Source organism: Boleophthalmus pectinirostris, unplaced genomic scaffold, assembly GCF_026225935.1.
Source record: "Boleophthalmus pectinirostris isolate CB_2022bp ecotype Guang Dong unplaced genomic scaffold, ASM2622593v1 HiC_scaffold_5, whole genome shotgun sequence".
Lineage (NCBI taxonomy): Eukaryota > Metazoa > Chordata > Actinopteri > Gobiiformes > Gobiidae > Boleophthalmus > Boleophthalmus pectinirostris.
The window spans coordinates 24,071,485-24,090,531 of NW_026571404.1; the positions used below are offsets into that span (position 1 = coordinate 24,071,485).

The 19,047-nt window shown below is 40.2% G+C and overlaps 2 protein-coding genes across 3 annotated transcripts in view; one reads left to right on the forward strand and one right to left on the reverse strand.

Annotated features, from left to right (window-relative positions):
• The window catches only part of sdccag8 (SHH signaling and ciliogenesis regulator sdccag8), a 33,298-nt gene extending 32,131 nt beyond the window's left edge, over positions 1–1,167 (forward strand). Inside the window, exon 18 of the mRNA XM_020921023.2 lies at positions 485–1,167. Coding sequence (XP_020776682.1) covers positions 485–523 — 39 coding nt within the window. The 3' untranslated portion in view covers positions 524–1,167. The remainder of the gene's footprint in view (positions 1–484) is intronic.
• akt3a (v-akt murine thymoma viral oncogene homolog 3a) overlaps positions 774–19,047 on the reverse strand; it is a 54,909-nt gene continuing 36,635 nt past the window's right edge. For both annotated transcript variants that reach the window (XM_020921024.2, XM_055162668.1), the window contains exons 7-14: positions 17,455–17,520; positions 16,314–16,382; positions 13,168–13,290; positions 11,741–11,869; positions 6,195–6,409; positions 6,028–6,115; positions 5,185–5,287; positions 774–4,652 (exon numbers count right to left, since the gene is read on the reverse strand). In XM_020921024.2, the coding sequence (XP_020776683.1) occupies positions 4,567–4,652; positions 5,185–5,287; positions 6,028–6,115; positions 6,195–6,409; positions 11,741–11,869; positions 13,168–13,290; positions 16,314–16,382; positions 17,455–17,520 (879 nt within the window). In that variant the 3' untranslated portion in view covers positions 774–4,566. The remainder of the gene's footprint in view (positions 4,653–5,184; positions 5,288–6,027; positions 6,116–6,194; positions 6,410–11,740; positions 11,870–13,167; positions 13,291–16,313; positions 16,383–17,454; positions 17,521–19,047) is intronic.

Genomic DNA, 19,047 nt, shown 5'->3' on the forward strand with positions numbered 1-19,047 from the left:
AGAATGACTGCACTGTACTGAAGCATTAAATACTATTACCAGTCACATTGTTTAGTCTTTTTCTTATTGTGAAGGTCAGTGGTTCTCAACCTTTTTTTTTTTTTTTTTTTTTTTTAAATCTCAAGTACCCTTTAAGCTTTGTCACACACTCTGATTACCCCCTATCTCGGCTGTTAGACAAATACATCTGTCTACTATAGTAATACATTTTCTTGTGCTCAAATTTCTCTTAAACATTATTGTAAAAATATACTCCAAAGATGTTTTCAAATACTATTCAATTTATTATTTTTTTTTTATTTTAAATTTTTTTTTAATCTCAAACCATCCCCAGTCCCCCACTGTATCACCAGGGATCCTTGCACCCCTGTTTGGGAAACACTGGTGTAGGTTACTATATCAGGTGTTTTCCCAGCTGTAAGAGTGACTCATCTTGTGACTCATCTTCTACAAAATGTGTAATAGTCCATGTCTGTTTTTACAGCTTCCTAATGTGAGACAAGTGGACGTACTGACCACATGACCTGGAGGTACGTGTGCAGCTGACCAGTTCTAAAACTGATCTCCCAGAAGTTGGACCATTAAAAGAGTTGGACACAATTGGACACAATATGAAATAGATTTTTTACACTTGTGGGGTGAAAATGTAAGCTTTTATAGTTAAATTATGATTTTCTTTTTCTGAGTGAGACTTAATTATTTGCCTTGTAGATCTATTACTCCTTTCACTTATAGACATTCATTCATTCAGACAAGAAGACACACAAAGGAGAGCAGATTGACATAGTGCTTTATTGAAGCTGTCTGTAAGAAGGAAAATAATGTGCATCCCTATCATATACATTTCATGTGTAAAAATACTAAGGATGTACAGTGTAAAAAACAGCTTCATGTTGATGGTAAGTAGTTGTTTTCACGTGGAGGCAGCACTGTGTCCTGACAGCACGAGGACAGAGCTGTTGGATCTGCTTTTGTGTGAAAAATCTTTGTTCCCAGCTCTGTCCCAGAGTCAACAACACCTCATGAAGTTGACTTGACAATGCTTTTTTTGGGAAACTTGACCACTCAAACAACTGTAAAGCTACAGTAGATTTGGACATAGAAATCTGATATAGTTTGTATTATGAGCCTTTTTGAATGTGTTATTAATAAATGTGTCTCATGCTTCTTGTAATGAACGTTATTAGACAGGTACCAGAGATGGAACAGAGGGAGGGGGGGAGGGGGAGTGGGTTTGCAGATATGAGGGTGAGTACTAGAGACCGGTCCAAATGTTTGAGCAGTTCACTTGTTTTCAGTGAACGCAGGGCTGTTGGGTTACTAACAGCAATGACTTATATTTACAGAGCAGCGTAAAGAGGAAATACTACTGAAGTGGCATTTGTTGTGATAGATGTAGAGTACAAACAGCAGCAGCTTAAAGAGTGAAACTCAAAGGTTCCACAAAAGTCCAAGGGAACGTGTAAAGCTGTAACTGGCCGCTCCAGTGTGCCCAAAGTCACATTCCCAGTGGAAAAGCCACACTGATGAGCAAAGTTACTAAGATCCACCTCCTCCACCTGTGAGAATGGAGTGAAGTATCCTGATTGCTGAACTTTGACTGTTTCTTTGAACTCTGTGAGCTACTTCTGACTTAACAGGAAGAGTTGGATAAAGAGAGAACTTTAAAAAGCAAAAGACATCAGTGGATCTGCTTCTACAAACATTCGGACTGACCAAGTAACTGGTGACTGTGAGCCCTGAATCGGACATCTCTGGCATAAGGGACACTGTCCTTCAGGTTTCAACAGCTCATTGCTTCAAAGCTAACAGTGATATACAGAGGAAACATGTGCTTTAAAATCCTTGCTTTTCTTAAAAACATAAAAAGCCTAAATGTTTCTTTAAAGTGGAGCTGAATCAGATTCTTCTGAAAAATAGTGGAATGAGAAAGTGCCGTGGCCAAAGCTACAAAGCAGCGTTTTGATGAACTCTGGTTTCTAATGATTTTGGCGTTAAGTTGCACGTAGAGCTAGAACTCCTCCGCCGCGCACAGACCTGGGTCAAATCAAAGCTGAAATCCTTCCAAATACTCGGCAGCGCTCGCCCGCCGCCGCTGCCAGCTGGGTGCGATTTGTAGTCATTTTGAACTGTGGCTTGTGCCAGACAGGCTCAATTGATCAATCTCACACAAGTATTTTTCATGAGACTTGTGACTGGGGCCTGGTAGTGTGGACAGAGGACTACAGCCATCCTGCCTTTAAGCATCTCTGCAAGCGAAGAGCATTTCAGTGGATGTCCAAGAGTAAAGCCTATCGAGTAAGAGCAGCGAGAATTCTTAAAATATTTGTAACAAAATGAAACAAAGGGAGGCATTCATTTTTCAGAAAGACAGTAGAAAAAAACTACAGCCCCTTCATACTAAAACATAAAAAATAAATAAATTAGAAAAAAATTCAAGTTATTCTCAATAATAATAAAACATTCAAATAAATACATTGGAATGCAGTTTTCTACCCCTTGTCCTCAAACGTATATGACAGCTCTCTCAGAGGAACACCAATACAAACACATGCTTTGTCTAGGTGCTAATTGAAAAGAATAATAACTGGCATATGTTTTCCATAATTGAAGTGCTAGAAGTTAGAAGTTCTTCGGCTTTCTCTGAGCTAAACCATAAGGCTTACTCGGTTTATGAAGACAGGACTTTTGGGGGGACTTTTGAAAATGTTATTAAGACTGGAAGACATGACAAGCACAACAAGGTCCAGACCAGAGAGGGGACAGGGCGCCTCAAAAACAGGATTCGGGGGGTTTAGTGGGTAGACTTTTCAGAAACATGCTTCAACCTTTAACTCAAAACAATAGCACTTGCAATTAATTACATTCATCTCGCTGCGGGTTTCAAACTTCAAAACTCTTCTCATCGACTTCCACCTGCGCATATAATGCTAACCAACTAGGTCTGTCACGATAATTACTAGATCGACTTGTGAGGGTATTTTTTGTAAGATTTGAGCCGTAGAGGGTTGAATAAGTAACTTCTATAACTCAATATAGACACAAACTACTAAAAGTATTTAATTCTACTATTTATTTATTGGAGTTTGTGGTTTTTTACATTTAGAATAGTTTTTGGGGATAATCCTGCTTTAGGATGATTGTATCAGTGGCATAAATTTGTGTCAGTATTGTCTTTTATAGTTTTCTTCAACAATATATGGTTATCGTGACAGGCCTATAACCACACAATCCAACATAAGTATGACTATAAATAAAGATATATATACATATACATTGTCTTGAATGCGTCCTGTCTCCCTCTCATTGTCACATTTTGGTCACAAAACACAAAAAAACAAACACATGGAGCAGGAAGGCAATCCGCTTTCCCTCCTACATTCTTCAGCCATTTTGTTTCTTGAGGTGCCTTTTTCACTCAGCCCTAAGAAATAACAAAGTTCTCTTTTATAGAATCATAATACAATAGAAAAAGTTAAATATAAAACCGATGAACAATAAATAAAACATATATATAGTAGCAATTGCTGTGATCGATGTAAACCCATAAATTGTTGATGCATACCTCAACAAATTCTCAAAAAACCCTTTGATATAAACCCCTCACTTAATAGAGTACATTAGTTATAAGCGATCACATTAGAAAGATTAATTTCATTCTTGGAGCCATGATAACAATATGTCACAGTAAAGCTTTTCCAACATGGACACAAAGTACCGTTTTTCCCTTTTTTGGGGAGAGGGGTGGGACTTTTGAACAAAAAAAATGGGAGAACAATCAAGCAAACCCTTTTCCTCTTATTTTCACCTCTTAGAAACTGCATTGCATTGTGGGTAATGACTTAGAGGGGCATCAGTTTTAGCCATGCTGTGAGTTGAGGTGTGCTCCTTTAGACTCACAAAGCTGTACAAATAGTAGTAACATAGATCCATACGATGTTAGCTTAGCTGTTGTGTTATGATCTGCAGCATTAAGCCTGTGTAGCGTAGCACCGGGTTTCACTAGTTGCAGTTGGAGTACAAGTAGGAGGAGTTGTAGTACCTGTAGTAGTTGTAGTAGTTGTAGTAGCAGCAACAATAAGAATGGATTGCACAGAGCAAAACCTGAGTCGAATCCTGCTTGTGTCTACAGTATGAGGTGGTGTGATTTTCACTATTTCAGCTGCTTCCTCGTTCAATCCTAAATTATTCTTTGCAAGGATTGAATCAGTCTACTTGCAAAAAAGCCTGAGATACAACCAGTTATGGCAGTTTGGGTTGAATATAGTCTAGTTCTACTGTAAAAAGAAGAAACAACATTGAACTTGTGTGTTTGGTTAACTGCAGGAGCCAATCGAATCACAACAGGTTAGCACTGATGCTCCCTCTACTGCGATAAATGATAACCAGATGAGTTGGAGGAGAGTTTTTGATGTTATTAAGTATCTCTTCACGAAAATGTGAAAAATACAGATGAGGGGTGAAAATGAGAGGAGGAAGTAATGATGAGAAAGATAAAAGATCAAATCCATCCAGACAGGCAAGAGTCCCACAATGACCCTATGTGATGACACCGTGCCGCCCGCTCTACTCCCGCCCGCTGGCCGAGTAGGAGAACTGCGGGAAGTGCGGCCGTCTCTCATTGTCCAGACAATCCATACCGTCCTCATCAACTGAAATCATATCACAGTATTAGTCAATAACCAAATGTCCTTGATTGACTAAAACACATACAAAATACTAAGTGTTTGCTCCATGGCATGTTATTCTGCTGTTGATTTACACATAAATGACTCAATTAGCGACTCTGTCTTTTATGTGCCAATTTTCCACTAACTAGCTGATGTGCGACCTACAAAACAAGCAGAACCTCTCTGTTAAAAGTGCAGAAACACATTGGGTTCTCCTCATGCATAATTCAGTGGCAAACATTTGATAAAACCCGTATCTGGATTTTTTCAAACACTTGTGAAGAGCCACATGAGGCCCAAGGGCTATTACTCCGACACTAGAATAAACACAACAACACATCTAAATGCGTTCGTTCATCCCACTTCATTTAGTGAAGAAACAAGAGGAGGGTCTACATGCAATTAATTCAACTGTTAAAAGTGTGTAGAAGTAATTGGGGGACCTGCTGAATCTAAACAGTGAAGTTCCTCTGTACTGACTGAGCGCTGTAGAGGAGTGTGCCATGTGACTCACATTTCTCTGGTGGAGTTATGGTAATGGTCTGTGCCGTGAACTCCTCGTCAAAGTATCTGGTGTCTGTCTCTGACGTCACCTGAGGCTTAAAGGGAGGGACCAGCTGCCAGAAAATAAAAAAGCAAAGAAATGTGATGAGCTGTAGTGCAATGTAGACACTAATCTCAAATAAAACATGTTATTGCTTCCAATGAGAAAATCTTTTAAAAAGCAACTTTCTGGTATTTGCAAAAGTTCAGATTAAAAAGTTCAAACTGTGATCAACTCCAGATGTACAGAGGAAACAAAGGCTGTGGGAAGGTGGAGATGCAGTGAAGACACCTGTGCAGTGATCAGAGGTGTGACACAACAGGCCTGGGGTTATAAAGCTTCTGTTACACCTCCAGAATGCCCTGCATACATTTCCTGTTTACATGTGACACAAGCACAGTCTGTGCGGAGAGAGGAACAGAGTCTCAAACTCTCCTGGATTTAAAGAGGAGCAGGCATGGCTGCTTATGGAGGCCTCAGCGGGTGAGTCTTACTTGTTTAGACCTTTTTTCACAAAATCATATTTTTACACTAAATGACCTTGAATGTGAAGGCCCTGCTCAAGTCCTAGCCATAGCTGCTACTTCAGTATATTAATATTTTGATGTAAATATTATACTATTTTCCAGGTATAGTCCGTCAAATGGGCCAAGTGATTGCAGAGGAGCATGTAAGAAGTGTCATTTGGTGTGACCTGTGATAAATTAAATGATTGAAATTATCAAACTGACAAAAAAAAAAAAAAAATCTTGTCACAATGATAGTGTCAGAGGTTAGTCTGACTATAAATGCTCTGTTGCTGTGCTCTAATACCTTTTTATCATAGACATCCTGCCAGTCGATTCCAGTGAAGAAACTGTGTCTCATTATTTCTTTTGCATCATCAGGTCCTCCTCCAAGCCTGATGAATGACAATGACAATGTTACTTTACATTAGAGTAACAAACCCAGACAAGAGTTCCCCTCGTAGCTACCCTGACCTCTTGTTGGGGTCTTTGATGAGCAGGCCAGACAACAGAGACTTGGCGTCAGAAGACAGCGTTCGAGGGAACTTGATGTCCTCCATGAGTATGAGCTCAAACAGTTTCTCGTGGTCCTGGTTGTAGAAGGGAAGGCGCCCACACATCATCTCGTATGTGACCACTCCCAGGCCCCACCAGTCTACCGCACGGCCATAGTCGTTATCCTCCAAAACCTAAAACACACGCACACACTTTGCTTTTACTACAGGCATTTTATGAGGCCATTCCTTTTTACCGCACCTTTATTCAGCACTAATTTTATTGGGTTAGAGCTCCAAGGTGTTTTGTTTAAGTGGCAGATAAAACTGGGAAGAAAAGCTGCTGTGACTGAGCCAGTGTAGGAATGGCTTTGTAAATAAGCACAGATAATGAAGGGCTCAGGAGGAATTTAACTATACCCAAATATTTTATATTATGCAAAATGACTAATGTGAGCTTTTAGTCATGTTATAATGTTGCTACCTCCTCAGAATCATACCTCAAGTTGTGTTTTCTTTGATTCAGACATCTTTGATTAATCCTCAATTATTGGCCTGTCTACATCTTAAAAACTCAAAATGCTCAGTTTGACCTTGTGATGTCATGAAGCGGTTGTTTTGAAGAGCTACCTTTTACCTTTAGTTCAGTAGACTAGCAATTCCAAGACTGAAAGTATCCAAATGATTTTAGTTAAGGTGTATGGAGCTTAAAAACACAGTGAAGCACTTCCTGTATTACCGCATGACATTAGAAGGTGGAACAGTGTTTTCTGTTTGAAGCCTAAATATGCAGGGTTTCTGTGTGTGTGAATGAAAACAAAAGACAACTCCAGGTATGTTAGAGATGAGGAAACAACATCATAACATAGGTCAGAAAACAGCATAATATGGGCCTTTAACATTTTAGTAAAATTACAAATCACAGACAACATTTTACTTACAATAAATCATAACATCCCACGCATTACAGAAAAAAATATGGTGCCAATTAACTGTGTGTTGTTCTCTCTATCCAGTCAAATTCAAAAGTATTAGAATCACAGGTGAAATGTTTTTATATTTGTCAGTGTAAATGAAACAGGTTCTTATAATTCCATACTTATGTTTTTATTAATAACTTTTTGGCATAGAGGTTGCAGGCAGTGGCTAACATCATGGAGTGGCAGGTCTTCAGAGGACTACCTATCTCTCCCCAGTGGACTCTGCCAACTTTGCCTGAGAGCACGGCTGGCAGGAACAGACAGGCGAGCACCTGCCCTGTGTGGGTCAGGGCTGTCCTGTAGTGGGACTGTGTGTGCTTATGCCATGAGCTGAAGGACCAGCTTGCTCCTTTATCAAAGCCTCTAAACAGGCCCAGAATACAGCTCCCAGCTCCTGTGTGCCTGTGTCATCTAAACTTTTGCGTCCTCTGATAGCTCCTTTCCTTCCTCGGCTTTCATCGACTCTGTAACAGGAAGACCAAGGAACAAGGAGAGGAAGTATTTCAGGTGCAGCGGAGGTCTGTATTAACATAATAATCTTATTAACATGTAACACAGTAATGAGTGTGCACTGTACTCTGGTGTGTGTGTGTGTGAGTGACAAGCTGATCTGGAGAGGGGCCAGCGCGGCATATGCTGCACATCTCGCCAATAATAATAACATCCCTGTAAATAATGGAGCAGGCTGCGTGGACATGACCGCACGCTAACACACATTAATATAGACATGCAAACAGATTTTTGACCATGGACTGGAGAAAGTACCAGAAACCAAGTGGTTTAAAAATATACTGTACGCACTGACTGAGCGATACATGGCGATAAAAACTACGGGACAGCTGGCAGATGCACACACAAGTGAATAAATAGATTCAAATGAAGCACTCAGAATAGGATAAATAAAACCTGTTCAACCAAACTGCACAGTGACTATTAAGAAATATCAACTTAATGTGAGATTATTAAATACTGTGTTTCTTTGGCTTTAAACATGACATGATTTTAATATTAACATGTAAATCAAAAACGGGTAGATCATTTCAACATAACTTTCCACTTATCATGTTTTAAAGCCTGCACAGTTGAAATGCTGGGGACATGATGGTAAGTCTGCGTCTCACTGCTGCTCTGTTCTTTGCCTGAACTCACACTTAACACGGCACTGCTAATGACGCTTCAGTTTAACATGGGCTGGTTTTACCACATAGTGCCTCTGTGTGTACTGTGTAGTGTGTAAAGCTGGTCACCCTGTTGGCAGCTGCAGACACAAGCTGGGGAACAAAGTGTGCCGCCAGCTCCAGATATTCTATTGATTGGTACGGCTGGAGGGATAACACTGGCTTAGGCTGCTGGGAGACTGTCAGACGCTCACACACACAGCAGATGGAATATTTATCTGTCCTCATCAAATTCATAAAGTTTTCAGAGAGACAAACTAGGAGGCGTTTGGTGTTGGTTCAGTCCCTGCAGCAGGAGCAGAGACACAATGCTTTATGAAAATGATTAAAAATATTAAATTGTTATCGGCAGGACTGTGTCAGATGAAGGTTCAGTTTTAGATGCACACATGCTGTATGGACATGCATGAGCAGGCACCAGAGTGAGCTCACTGAAGGGAGTTCACTGAAGGTGCTTTTGTCCTGGGACTGGAATAGTAGCGGCAGCTCGTCTGCAGGCGGGGAGCAGATTAGTCCTCACAGAGCCAGGATGATGCCCCACTGCCCCAGGCCCAGCGCGGGACCTCGAGTGTGGAAAAGATGTGTTTAAAAAAACAGGCACCGTGTTATAAATGAGATCAGAGGAAATAGGACGAGACTAAACTGAAGAGCCACTTACAAACAGAAGAACATGAGTTTGATCTGTCCTGTCCCTGTGGGACAGACTGGTGGCAGCAGCTCTTGGGACCGGGTCTTGGCAGCCTGGACACGACTGCATGGGACAGGACAACACACAGCCTGTGGCTGTCCCCACTGCTCCACAGGAACTGTGCTCTGGCCCAACTCACTCCCACAGGGTAGAGCTGCTGTACACAGCCACCTTCACTACACAAGCTCTATGTGCTTTAATGGATTTCAATTCTAAAGTCTATAAATGTTTATGATTTCTAAGCAATAAAAAGACGTTACTTTTTTGTGTAATTTCTGTGAAAAGATGAGTCTGGTTATGGTACTCTGTTTATCTACAGAGTTATTGTTGGTTTCTAATTTGTTGGACAAAGCTTTACTTTTGGTTGTTCTCCATAAATCATCTGGACATTTCTCTAATGACACAGGACCTTTCCCTGATGCACCCCTGAAATCCTCCATGGTACCCCTTCCTCCTTTAATCGTGCTCCTCTGCCTCTCTGTAACTTGGCTCAGAGGGAACAGTGTTATTTTTACATGCGGGCGGGCGGGCGAGCAGAGCGTGAGGCGGGCGAGTGGCGGCGGCGCTGGTGTAGATTTCCAGGTTTTTTCCGAGCACCTTCCTCCAACCTCGCCCATCTGCCGCCATCTGCCTCGCTTTAGCCTGCACTTTCTACTGCATCACACACACATAAACGCACATCCTGTGAAAAATAACCAACAGCCTCCAATCAGCTTTTGGCACGCTACGGAAGGGAAAAAAGCACAAAATACTGCGCCAAATTGTCCTCCATACTTTTTCAAGTGGGATACACTCTATATGGCTGTCCCCTCATCTCCACATCGCCACCACCCACAGTCCCGCGCACCTCGCCAGTTGATCTAGCGGCCTTAGTAGGAAGCAGCGCAGAAAGCTGGCCGGTGGACAGCTGCAGTGAATCTACAAGAATGTGTTAGATGTATGAATATATGAATGCACATGTTATTTAACTAGCTCAGAGCCAATATTTCCAACAGAGAGAAAATATGTGCTCAGAGAATGACTAGTGGTGTTAATCAATCCATAAAAGACACTACAGTAAATGTTTGAAATCAACCTGCCTAAAACTATTCCATATATAAACCATTCTGCCTGTGGGTGAGAGCACCGGTCTGACTGCGTAGAGCGGTGAGCTTTGTATTTCAGTGGTGGAATGTAACAAAGTAAAAGTAGTAAAGTACTGTATTTACATAAAAAAATAATAAGGTGGATACTTTTTACTTTTACTTCACTACATTTGAGAGCAGGTATCTGTACTTTCTACTCCACTATATTTGAACAGGCCTGAAAAGTCCTGGTCTCACACAAAAAGTATTGTCTGAGACATGCTGAAATCCATGCAGGTTTTTTTTAATCAATGTCAAATAGAAACAGCAAGGAAAAAAAAAAAGTTTCTTTTGAACAAAATTCAGCATAAATGTCCATCAAAATCACCATACATCTGAAACTTTATTAGCATTCAAACACTTACATTACATTTTAGATGGGCAATTTAATACTTTTACTTAACTGCTTTAGATTTTTTTCATGTGATACTATTACTTTTACTTTGTTATCTGTGCTTGAGTACTTCTTCCACCACTGTTGTGCATCCCGTGGTTCATAGGGGCCGTCCCAGCCAATCCTTGAGTGGGACAAACTCAGTGCCTAATGGACGGACCGCCTGTGGATGCGCAGATGCTTTTATGTAGTACAAAGCCTCTGACAATCTGCACAGTTTACAGAACTCCGTTTACTCACATAACAGCCAATGCAGTCTGTGTCATTTATCATTCACGTGTTTCCAAGACTTTGTCATGTACCAAAGTGGATTGGACTCCTCTATGGGATTCTTATGCAGGTTAAAGAAGTAGGGAAATACTTTTGTTTTGCTGTGTTGTGTTCAGGCATATGTAGTTGTCCCAGTCCAGTTTTTTACTACTTTAAAGTAGAAGTGGGATGTATGAAAAATACAACAATACATACATTGCAATTAGTTTTGGCGAATTGCAGAATTAGAATATCAAGTTTATTGTCTAAAATTAAAACTATAAAAAATGATAGCAAAAGCTGACCAAATGTTTAGTGTAATCACCCAAACAAGCATATATGAAGTGATATTTCTAGAAAAGTGTGGTTAATTTTAATGTTTTCATTACAGGCAAATTTGTCAAATTACCACTGTAGTAGACAATGAAGTTTATGCACATTCCTGATGCTTTGTTAAAATATTGTCTAAATATTATTACTGGGATAGTAAAATCAAGGCATTGATTTTTGCCTATAGTGCGCTCCCCTACTATAAATAACATGACTGCTCTATTGCAATACACCAGAGGTTTATACTAGTATAGTTATAAAACTGATGCAAAAAAGAGTCCCACAGTGATTGTGAAAAGCAAATGCTCTTTTTCAAATAAACAAATATTTGTTATCTTGTAGTGTAATTTGTAAATAGGACAAGTAAAATAATGTTTTTTTTAGATTCATCCAGTTTTATATTTACACAGCCTAGTCCAAGAAAGAACTGCAACTTTTCCCAGAACGATTCCTCTACCTTTAATGAAAAATAAATCGCTAAACCATAACTGTATAAATTATGTAATTCTTTAGAGGAAGCCAAAGTGCAGAGAGAGGAAGTGTGAGGCAGAACAATGGGAGAGAGAGGAGGGAGACGTGTTACCTCGGGGGCGAGATACTCCGGCGTTCCACAGAAGGTTTTCATGGTAGCAGCGTCTGTGATACCCTCTTTGCACAGGCCAAAATCAGTGATCTTGATGTGGCCATCTTTGTCGAGCATCAGGTTTTCTAACTGCAAAACAAAGCAAACAAGAAATTGTCTCACTGATAAAAATTAAGGAGTAAAATCCTATGATTATGTACTTGGGAGAGAGAAGAAAAGACTGTTATTACCACTTTGAAACACGGGTGGCACTAGACGCATTTTGCAAATAAACTTCATGAGTGTCACAAAGCTCTGAGCCTTTCATTTTAATGTGTCTCACTGTGAGCTGTTTTCTTTTTGTTTCTTGGCTGATGAGGAAGTCTGGGGCCAAGGCCAAAGCTGCCAGGCACACTCAGACAGAGGCAACGCTGTACACACCTCTGGACCCTCCCTTGTCAAAATTACAAAGAAATCAACATTTTTCACTACTTCAACTTCAACTATTTATAAGGTCCTTGAGGGGCAATTGTCTCACAGTCAGTGATAGCAAAGAATTCATATGACCTTATAGTTCATGACAATGGATAAGGACATGATAAAAAGGATCATTTAAGTTAAGTAAAAAGTTAAATAAGTTTCTCATCTCATTGTCTTTTAACATAAGATTCAAAAAGAAACTGGCCAATTACACTTACACTGAAGTGCAAACCACACATTTTTGTCATATCTGATTATGTACAAATATTGTTTATGCTAATAGTAGACTCTTCACAGCAGCATGTTAGCTAGAGCACAGTGTCGCAAAGTTAACAGTAAGTTTTACTAAAATCATAAAATAAAAAATGAACAACGTATTGAAATTCAAATTAATTAAAATGAAAACTACCCAGTGATTTGTATATGTAGAATACTTATACCATTTGTGTTGCTGGTTCAGTATTTATTTTTTCTCAAAATTAGCATTAGCGGTGTTAGCATTCAGACATAAACCTCTACTTTTCTAAAAGCAGAAGGCTCCTCTGAGGAAGAATTCATTTGATTTGTGCAGTTTTTAACTCCCTGTCCACTGCCTTTTTTTTAATTTCATCATGACTCTGCAAAAAAACTCCACAGATACAACTGGGCAAGAAGCAGTGACGCTAACAGTGTGGCTGGCGGGCGTTGCTGAGCCTACTGCTAAACTAATATGGTTGTACCTTGAAGCAGTCAAATAGGAGTCTAATCAGCCACTAAACCGTTTGTCAGTGAAGTTGTTACAAACAAACCTATATTTTCCCTTTACACGTTTTTCTTTTAAGATATTTTAGCCCATTTGTTTCATTCAACTGGGTGTGCGAAATAGGGGTGAGGAGTGGGGAGAGACATTCAGCATATTCTTACAATGTAAAGGCATGAGAGCAGCCCATGCCCCTGAACTACTGACCCCTCCACCCCTGTGCTTTTACCTTGAGGTCTCGGTACACTATCTTGGCTGAGTGCAGGTAGTCCAGCGCAGACACAATCTCAGCTCCGTAGAAGCGCGTGCGTTCCTCAGAGAACACTCGCTCTCTGGACAAATGGAAAAACAGCTGCGGAGAGAAGAGAGGACGACGAGGGTGACAGAACGAACGGCAGAAGAAGAGGGAGGGGGGACAGCACAGCAATAATTACTGATTTATTGGAGGAAATTAGCACAACACAAACTGGCTGCCCGCACCATATTGAGATGATAGATAGCGGAGGAGAGAGGGGTGTCTCGGAGGAGGGAGGGGGGGAGGCGCTCGGCAGCTGGCGCCTCATCCAGCACATATACCTCTCCTCTGCTACCCTCTGGGCGCCATTGGCACAGTCCTGAGCGGAGTTTGGTGACAGGGCCAAATCAAGGGTTTAATCAAAACACTAGTCAAGTTAAAGATAGGGCTCATGGCTGCCAACTGATCCTTCCTCCTTAAAAAATTACACATATTTGGCAACTTCAAAGTGAGAGGTGTGATTCAGGTGATAAAGTTTGGGTAAAAAATACTACAAGGCAGTGCACTAATAAAATCTTAAAATCTGTGTAACGTTTCTGGGGAAGGGTCTATTACCTCCTTGTCTCCATGGAAATGTTGATTTGTACAAAACACTCCATACTAAAAGTTAGTTGTAATTATACTTTAAAGTCCTATATAATGCAAAACAGACTCCTGTAAGCTTTTAGTCATGTTATAAAGTTGTTACCTCACCAGAAACAAACCTGGAATTATGTTTTGTTTCATTCACAAAAGTTTATGTAATCCTGTATTATTAGTCTGTCTACATCTCCCAAGCTCTAAATGCTCTGATCCACCTTAATGTCATGTCATATAGTGGTAGTTTTCAAGTTAACAGTTACCTTTTACCTTTTATTCAGTAGAGAGGGGCAGTTCCATAGCTGAGATGATCTTGATGATTCTAGTGAAGGTGTATAGAGTTGAGTCCTCTATTACCACGACATCACATGGTGGAACAGAGTGTTTTCCGTTTGAGAGCAGAACACAATCTAAATATGCGGGATTTGTGTGTTAAATATGTGAATGAAACAAAACACAACACCAGGTATATTTTGATGAGGATTATAACATACAGTAAGATTAGAATATTGCATAATAAGGGCCCTTTAAATTCCAGCGCAGATGTGAAGAGATGGATGAAATTGTATTTACGAAACGAAACAACTCTATATTTCAAGTTTCTGTTCTGTGTCCCGTGCCAGTGTCTCACTCTGTCATCCAGCTGCATGCCGCCATGACACCAGCCTGCTGTGCCATATGAGTCAAGTTGTACAAATTACCCGTGAGACCTGGGGACGCACACCTCTCCATTATTGTAGAGGAGGTTTGCATATGGCCGCTGGAGTGATGCGTGTGGACCACCGCGCTCAGATGGAGAGAGGTAACACGACAGGTGGGCCTTCATCAGTGTACTGGCAGCTGTGACTGTGGCAGCGCCGTAATGGGGTGTGCGACTGTGCGAGTTTGTGTGTGGTCACAATTTGTCCATTGAAGTAAAAAAAAAAAGTGTGTGTTAGCGATGCGCGTGTCTGCTGTTTTGGGATGTGTGCGTTTCTGCTCGAGCCAGTGCTGGCTCAACTGTCTCTGAGTTACAGGGAGGGGAGCAGGTGACAGTGACTCCCAGGGAATAAACCAAGATTGCGAAAACGTCCCGATTAAAAATCTGAGAAATGGAAAAGCGGGAGATTCCAAACTAATTTTGTTTCCGAATGTCATCCTGGCTGTATCTGCCCCATAGGTGTGTTCATAAATAGATTCAAGCTGAGAGACAGTGATGGGAAGAACACTTTGAAAATGAGTTACAGAATACTGAATACCTGCATTAGAAAGTATTCCGATACATGGTCCAGTGGAGTGCTGTATTCTGAATTCTTTTAAACTGAGTTGCATTATATTATATAAACACAACGTAGAATTATAAACCACAAATAACATAATTTTTTTTGTTGCACAGTTTTATTGTCATTAATTTATTACTTTATAGAGAATTAGAGAAGGAAAAATTGCATGCACACACACTGCAACTGTTTAACATTTTTCTTATTAAAAACACATGGTCCAGAGCCAAAATGGTGTGATCAAGTACTGCCAAGTATTCCTTAGATTTTAGGAAATTACCTGTATTCTGAATATCGCCAAATGAAAAAGTAAATGTACCAGAATACAGTTACTCAAAATAGTATAGGACTGTATATTATAGTATTCAGAATACGTATTTTCAGTACATGTATTAAGTTTCTTCCCACCACTGCTGAGAGACACGAGGAGACAAGGAGGATGATGGCAGCCAAACTTTATGAAAGAAAAACAAAAAACTCCAGAACTTTACACTGATCAATGCAAACAACAGCCAAAACACAACTAGACACTTTTAACTTCTATTCTTTTTGTACTGCATGTTAAAGGTGCACTGCGTAACTTTCCTGGTGGAGGGTCTGTCACCTACTTGTCTCCATGGAGATGTTATTGCTTTGCCTAGAATATTCCATGGTATAACATTAAACACATCTATCTAGCATTTATTCATTATGGGAGTTTCTGTTGCTCAAAAATACAGTAATTCACCCTGTGAATAGGGTTGCCTCTCCACAGACCTGATCTGTAATGTATACCGTAGTTGTCTCCCTTGAGACAGATAAATTTAATCTCTACCCTGCAACATTCTAAACAAAGTAATAACATCTCGATGAAGAAGGTGGTGATCCCCCATTAGAAAAGTTAGGCAGTGCACCATTCTTTTTGAATATTTTAAACATTTCTTCATCAGATTCTATTGTAAAGTGGCCATATAACTGCTTGTCTTTTAGCTAGACTAGTCAGACCAAAAGTACACTGGTAGTTGCACAGTTGAAAGGAATGCAAATAAGTGTAATCCATCAAAAAACACTTCTTTTTTCCCTTTTGTAGTAGCAGCAACAGCAGCAGCAGCAGCAGCAGCAGCAGCAGCAGCAGCAGCAGCAGCGTGGTGTGACTGGTGCCTGTCAGTTACTGTGGTAAAGTTGTGGTCTAACTGATGAAGCCATTGATGGGAAATGTCACATGCAGTACAGTATATGAGTGTGTTTTGATCTGTCTCTTACCTCTCCTCCATTTACATACTCCATAACGAAACAGAGCCGGTCTTTTGTTTGGAACGAGTACTTCAGAGACTGCAACAACAATCACGCATACAATGACACACACTGCACATGTGATCTGACATCAAAACAAATCAAAACCCTCACGTGCGCATATATTGTTTTACATTAATCAAAAAACAGACAGTGCGGCACAAATGTAAATGTTTTGATGGCGGTTTCCTGAAAAACAACTTTTTTCATTTTTGGTTCAAGCACGAGTTGCAGGATGACCTGAATAGAAAACATTGTTGTCTTTCAATTTTGCCAAGTTCGTAATTTAGGAGTGAATGAGCAATGAACAATTTCTCACTCAGCAGGCTGCCTTTTCTGGGGTCTAACTAACGCAACGGGAGCAGGAAAACATGATCATTCATAGCTCTACTGTGTACGCCTGTATTGCTTATTAAGATTGGAGTATGCATGTTGTGAAGAGGCTAAACAAAAGAACAGTTGTACAGGGGTCTCTTTGTGGTTGCAGGTGTGGCACGGGCTCAAACTCTGATGTGAATTATCCCCAGACGACGAAGTGTGTAGTACTGCAATTGTAGCACGAGTCAGACAGTAGCAGTGTGTGTGTGACGAAGAAGAGTTAACCAACAGATGTGGCCCTTAATGTAGAACAATAGTGTGTGAAAGAGTTAATCAGCCCTGGGAGATGCAGTACATATAGATCAATATGACAGCAGCCTGGAAGGGGAGGTGCGTGTGCATCTTTACAGATGTGAAATTATAGAGTAGTTTTCAAAATATTTAAAGGCTCTTAAATAGAGCTGGGTGATATGGGGAAAAAAAGGTATCAGGATCACTATAGGTTTTAATTTCCTATTGATAGGACCAATAATTCTCAGAAATTCACATTTAAAAGTTGAAATGAGTTTGTACAGTATATTAAACCCAATGTATATGTGTGTTACCACTAGCGGCAGAAACTCATAAACTTGAAATGAAGAAAGCCTTAATCGGTCGATGGATTAAATTTTATTAGTCAACTTTGCTATCTTAAAAACTCTTGAAAACATTCACCTTAGACTTTCGTAAAGTTGTATTTTATCAAACGAATGAATGTAACTAGAAATGAATTGAGTTGTACTGTGGTACTCACCGTCAGAAAAGGATGCCTGGTATTCTTCAGAACTCGACTCTCTGTGAGCGTGTGTGCCACTTCATCCTGTTTTAAATCAATAAAAATAAAAATAAATATAGCAGCAAGCAGCAATGATCACCCCTCACATGTGCCAACGCCGCACCCTGCAAACACAGCTTTTTCCTGAAATCGGAGTTCCTATGAGCAAATGGGAGCCATTTGTATAGATGCAAAATGGCATAAATTTTTTGCAATTTTTGCAAACTCACTGCACAGAGTATGTAACTCGGAATCAGCGACATGTAACGTAGGTAGAACGTGCATAATTTTATAAATGTCAATTTACACCAGAGGCAACAGAACTGCTCCTGTGACACCAGCCTGTGTATTGTATTTTATTGTATTATGTATTCATTGTTGATTTAGTGAATTATATTTTAAATCGCAAAACAAAAGTTGACAACAAGAGATGATGCTTTGCAGCCAAAACGAGCCATATCTGCGGTGCTTGAATTAATTAAACTACTCACCATTTCACATTGGTTGTCTGCACCACGCAAGTTGCTGTCTGATGTCGTAAAGTGTTTTATATTTATTCTAAACAGCTGTAAACTCTCCGTAGTTCATCATGAGTCGTTTCCCCAGCGACTGTAGCAGTTTTAGAGAACGTATTTTGAAAGAGCATCGGAAGTTTATTTTGACACTACGTGCTTATTTCCTGCATTCCCCCGCTAAAAAGCCTGGAGATGCTCCGACGCTTTGATGCCCCACCCTTTGAGATAATGTGTACCAAATTTGAGCCCATTCAGGTGAATACCCTAAGAGGAGTTTGTAAAAGTACTACATTTACAGAAAATGCTTTTCAAAGTTTAATACAATATTGCTGATCCTTAGTGGAGCAGACTGCATTGCCGTAATAATATTTTTTACTTATCTTGTCATGATCTCCTTCTGTGTCAAATTTCATGATTCTCAGTGCAATTTTTTTTTTTGCTTATACCCTAAGGGTCTGTCCACACTGCGCACATATTTCACCCTACGCGAGTGTAAAAGCTGCAACTTTTGGATGCATTTTTTTTTAGAATGCATTAAAAGTGAATGAGGACACCCACACTGCCTGCGCTTGGCGTACGGCACGTCCTGCGCGCATAGATTTCAGAAAATAGAATCCAACCTATTTGTTGACACTTTACACGAGTGTAGGAGCTTATCCTAAAATCAAAATACATAGAGAGCATGCATCTATTGTTGTATTTGCACATTTAGAATGAGTAGAATGTGTTCCTGTGACTGTTATTTATCGTTTGAAAGAGCCCAGGTCCAGAAAGACTGTTCAGCTGCTTAGTTTCACTGTAGACCTGTTACAAGTGGATAAACGTGCCCAGTCAGGTTTGATCAGCTTTTCCATTGAGAAACACAGAGCCAGTGCCCCGCACAAATGTCCTGCTGGTGCTCCTGGTATGACTGTCCTTGCATTGACGTGGGACTGTAGTTTCACAAGGTAATGCAAGTAAACACTGACACATGCAGTGTGGCCAGGCCCTAATGCAATTTTTTCTTGTGTGAGGGTGCTTATGCACCATTTTATTGATTTTTGAAGCGCGAGTTCTA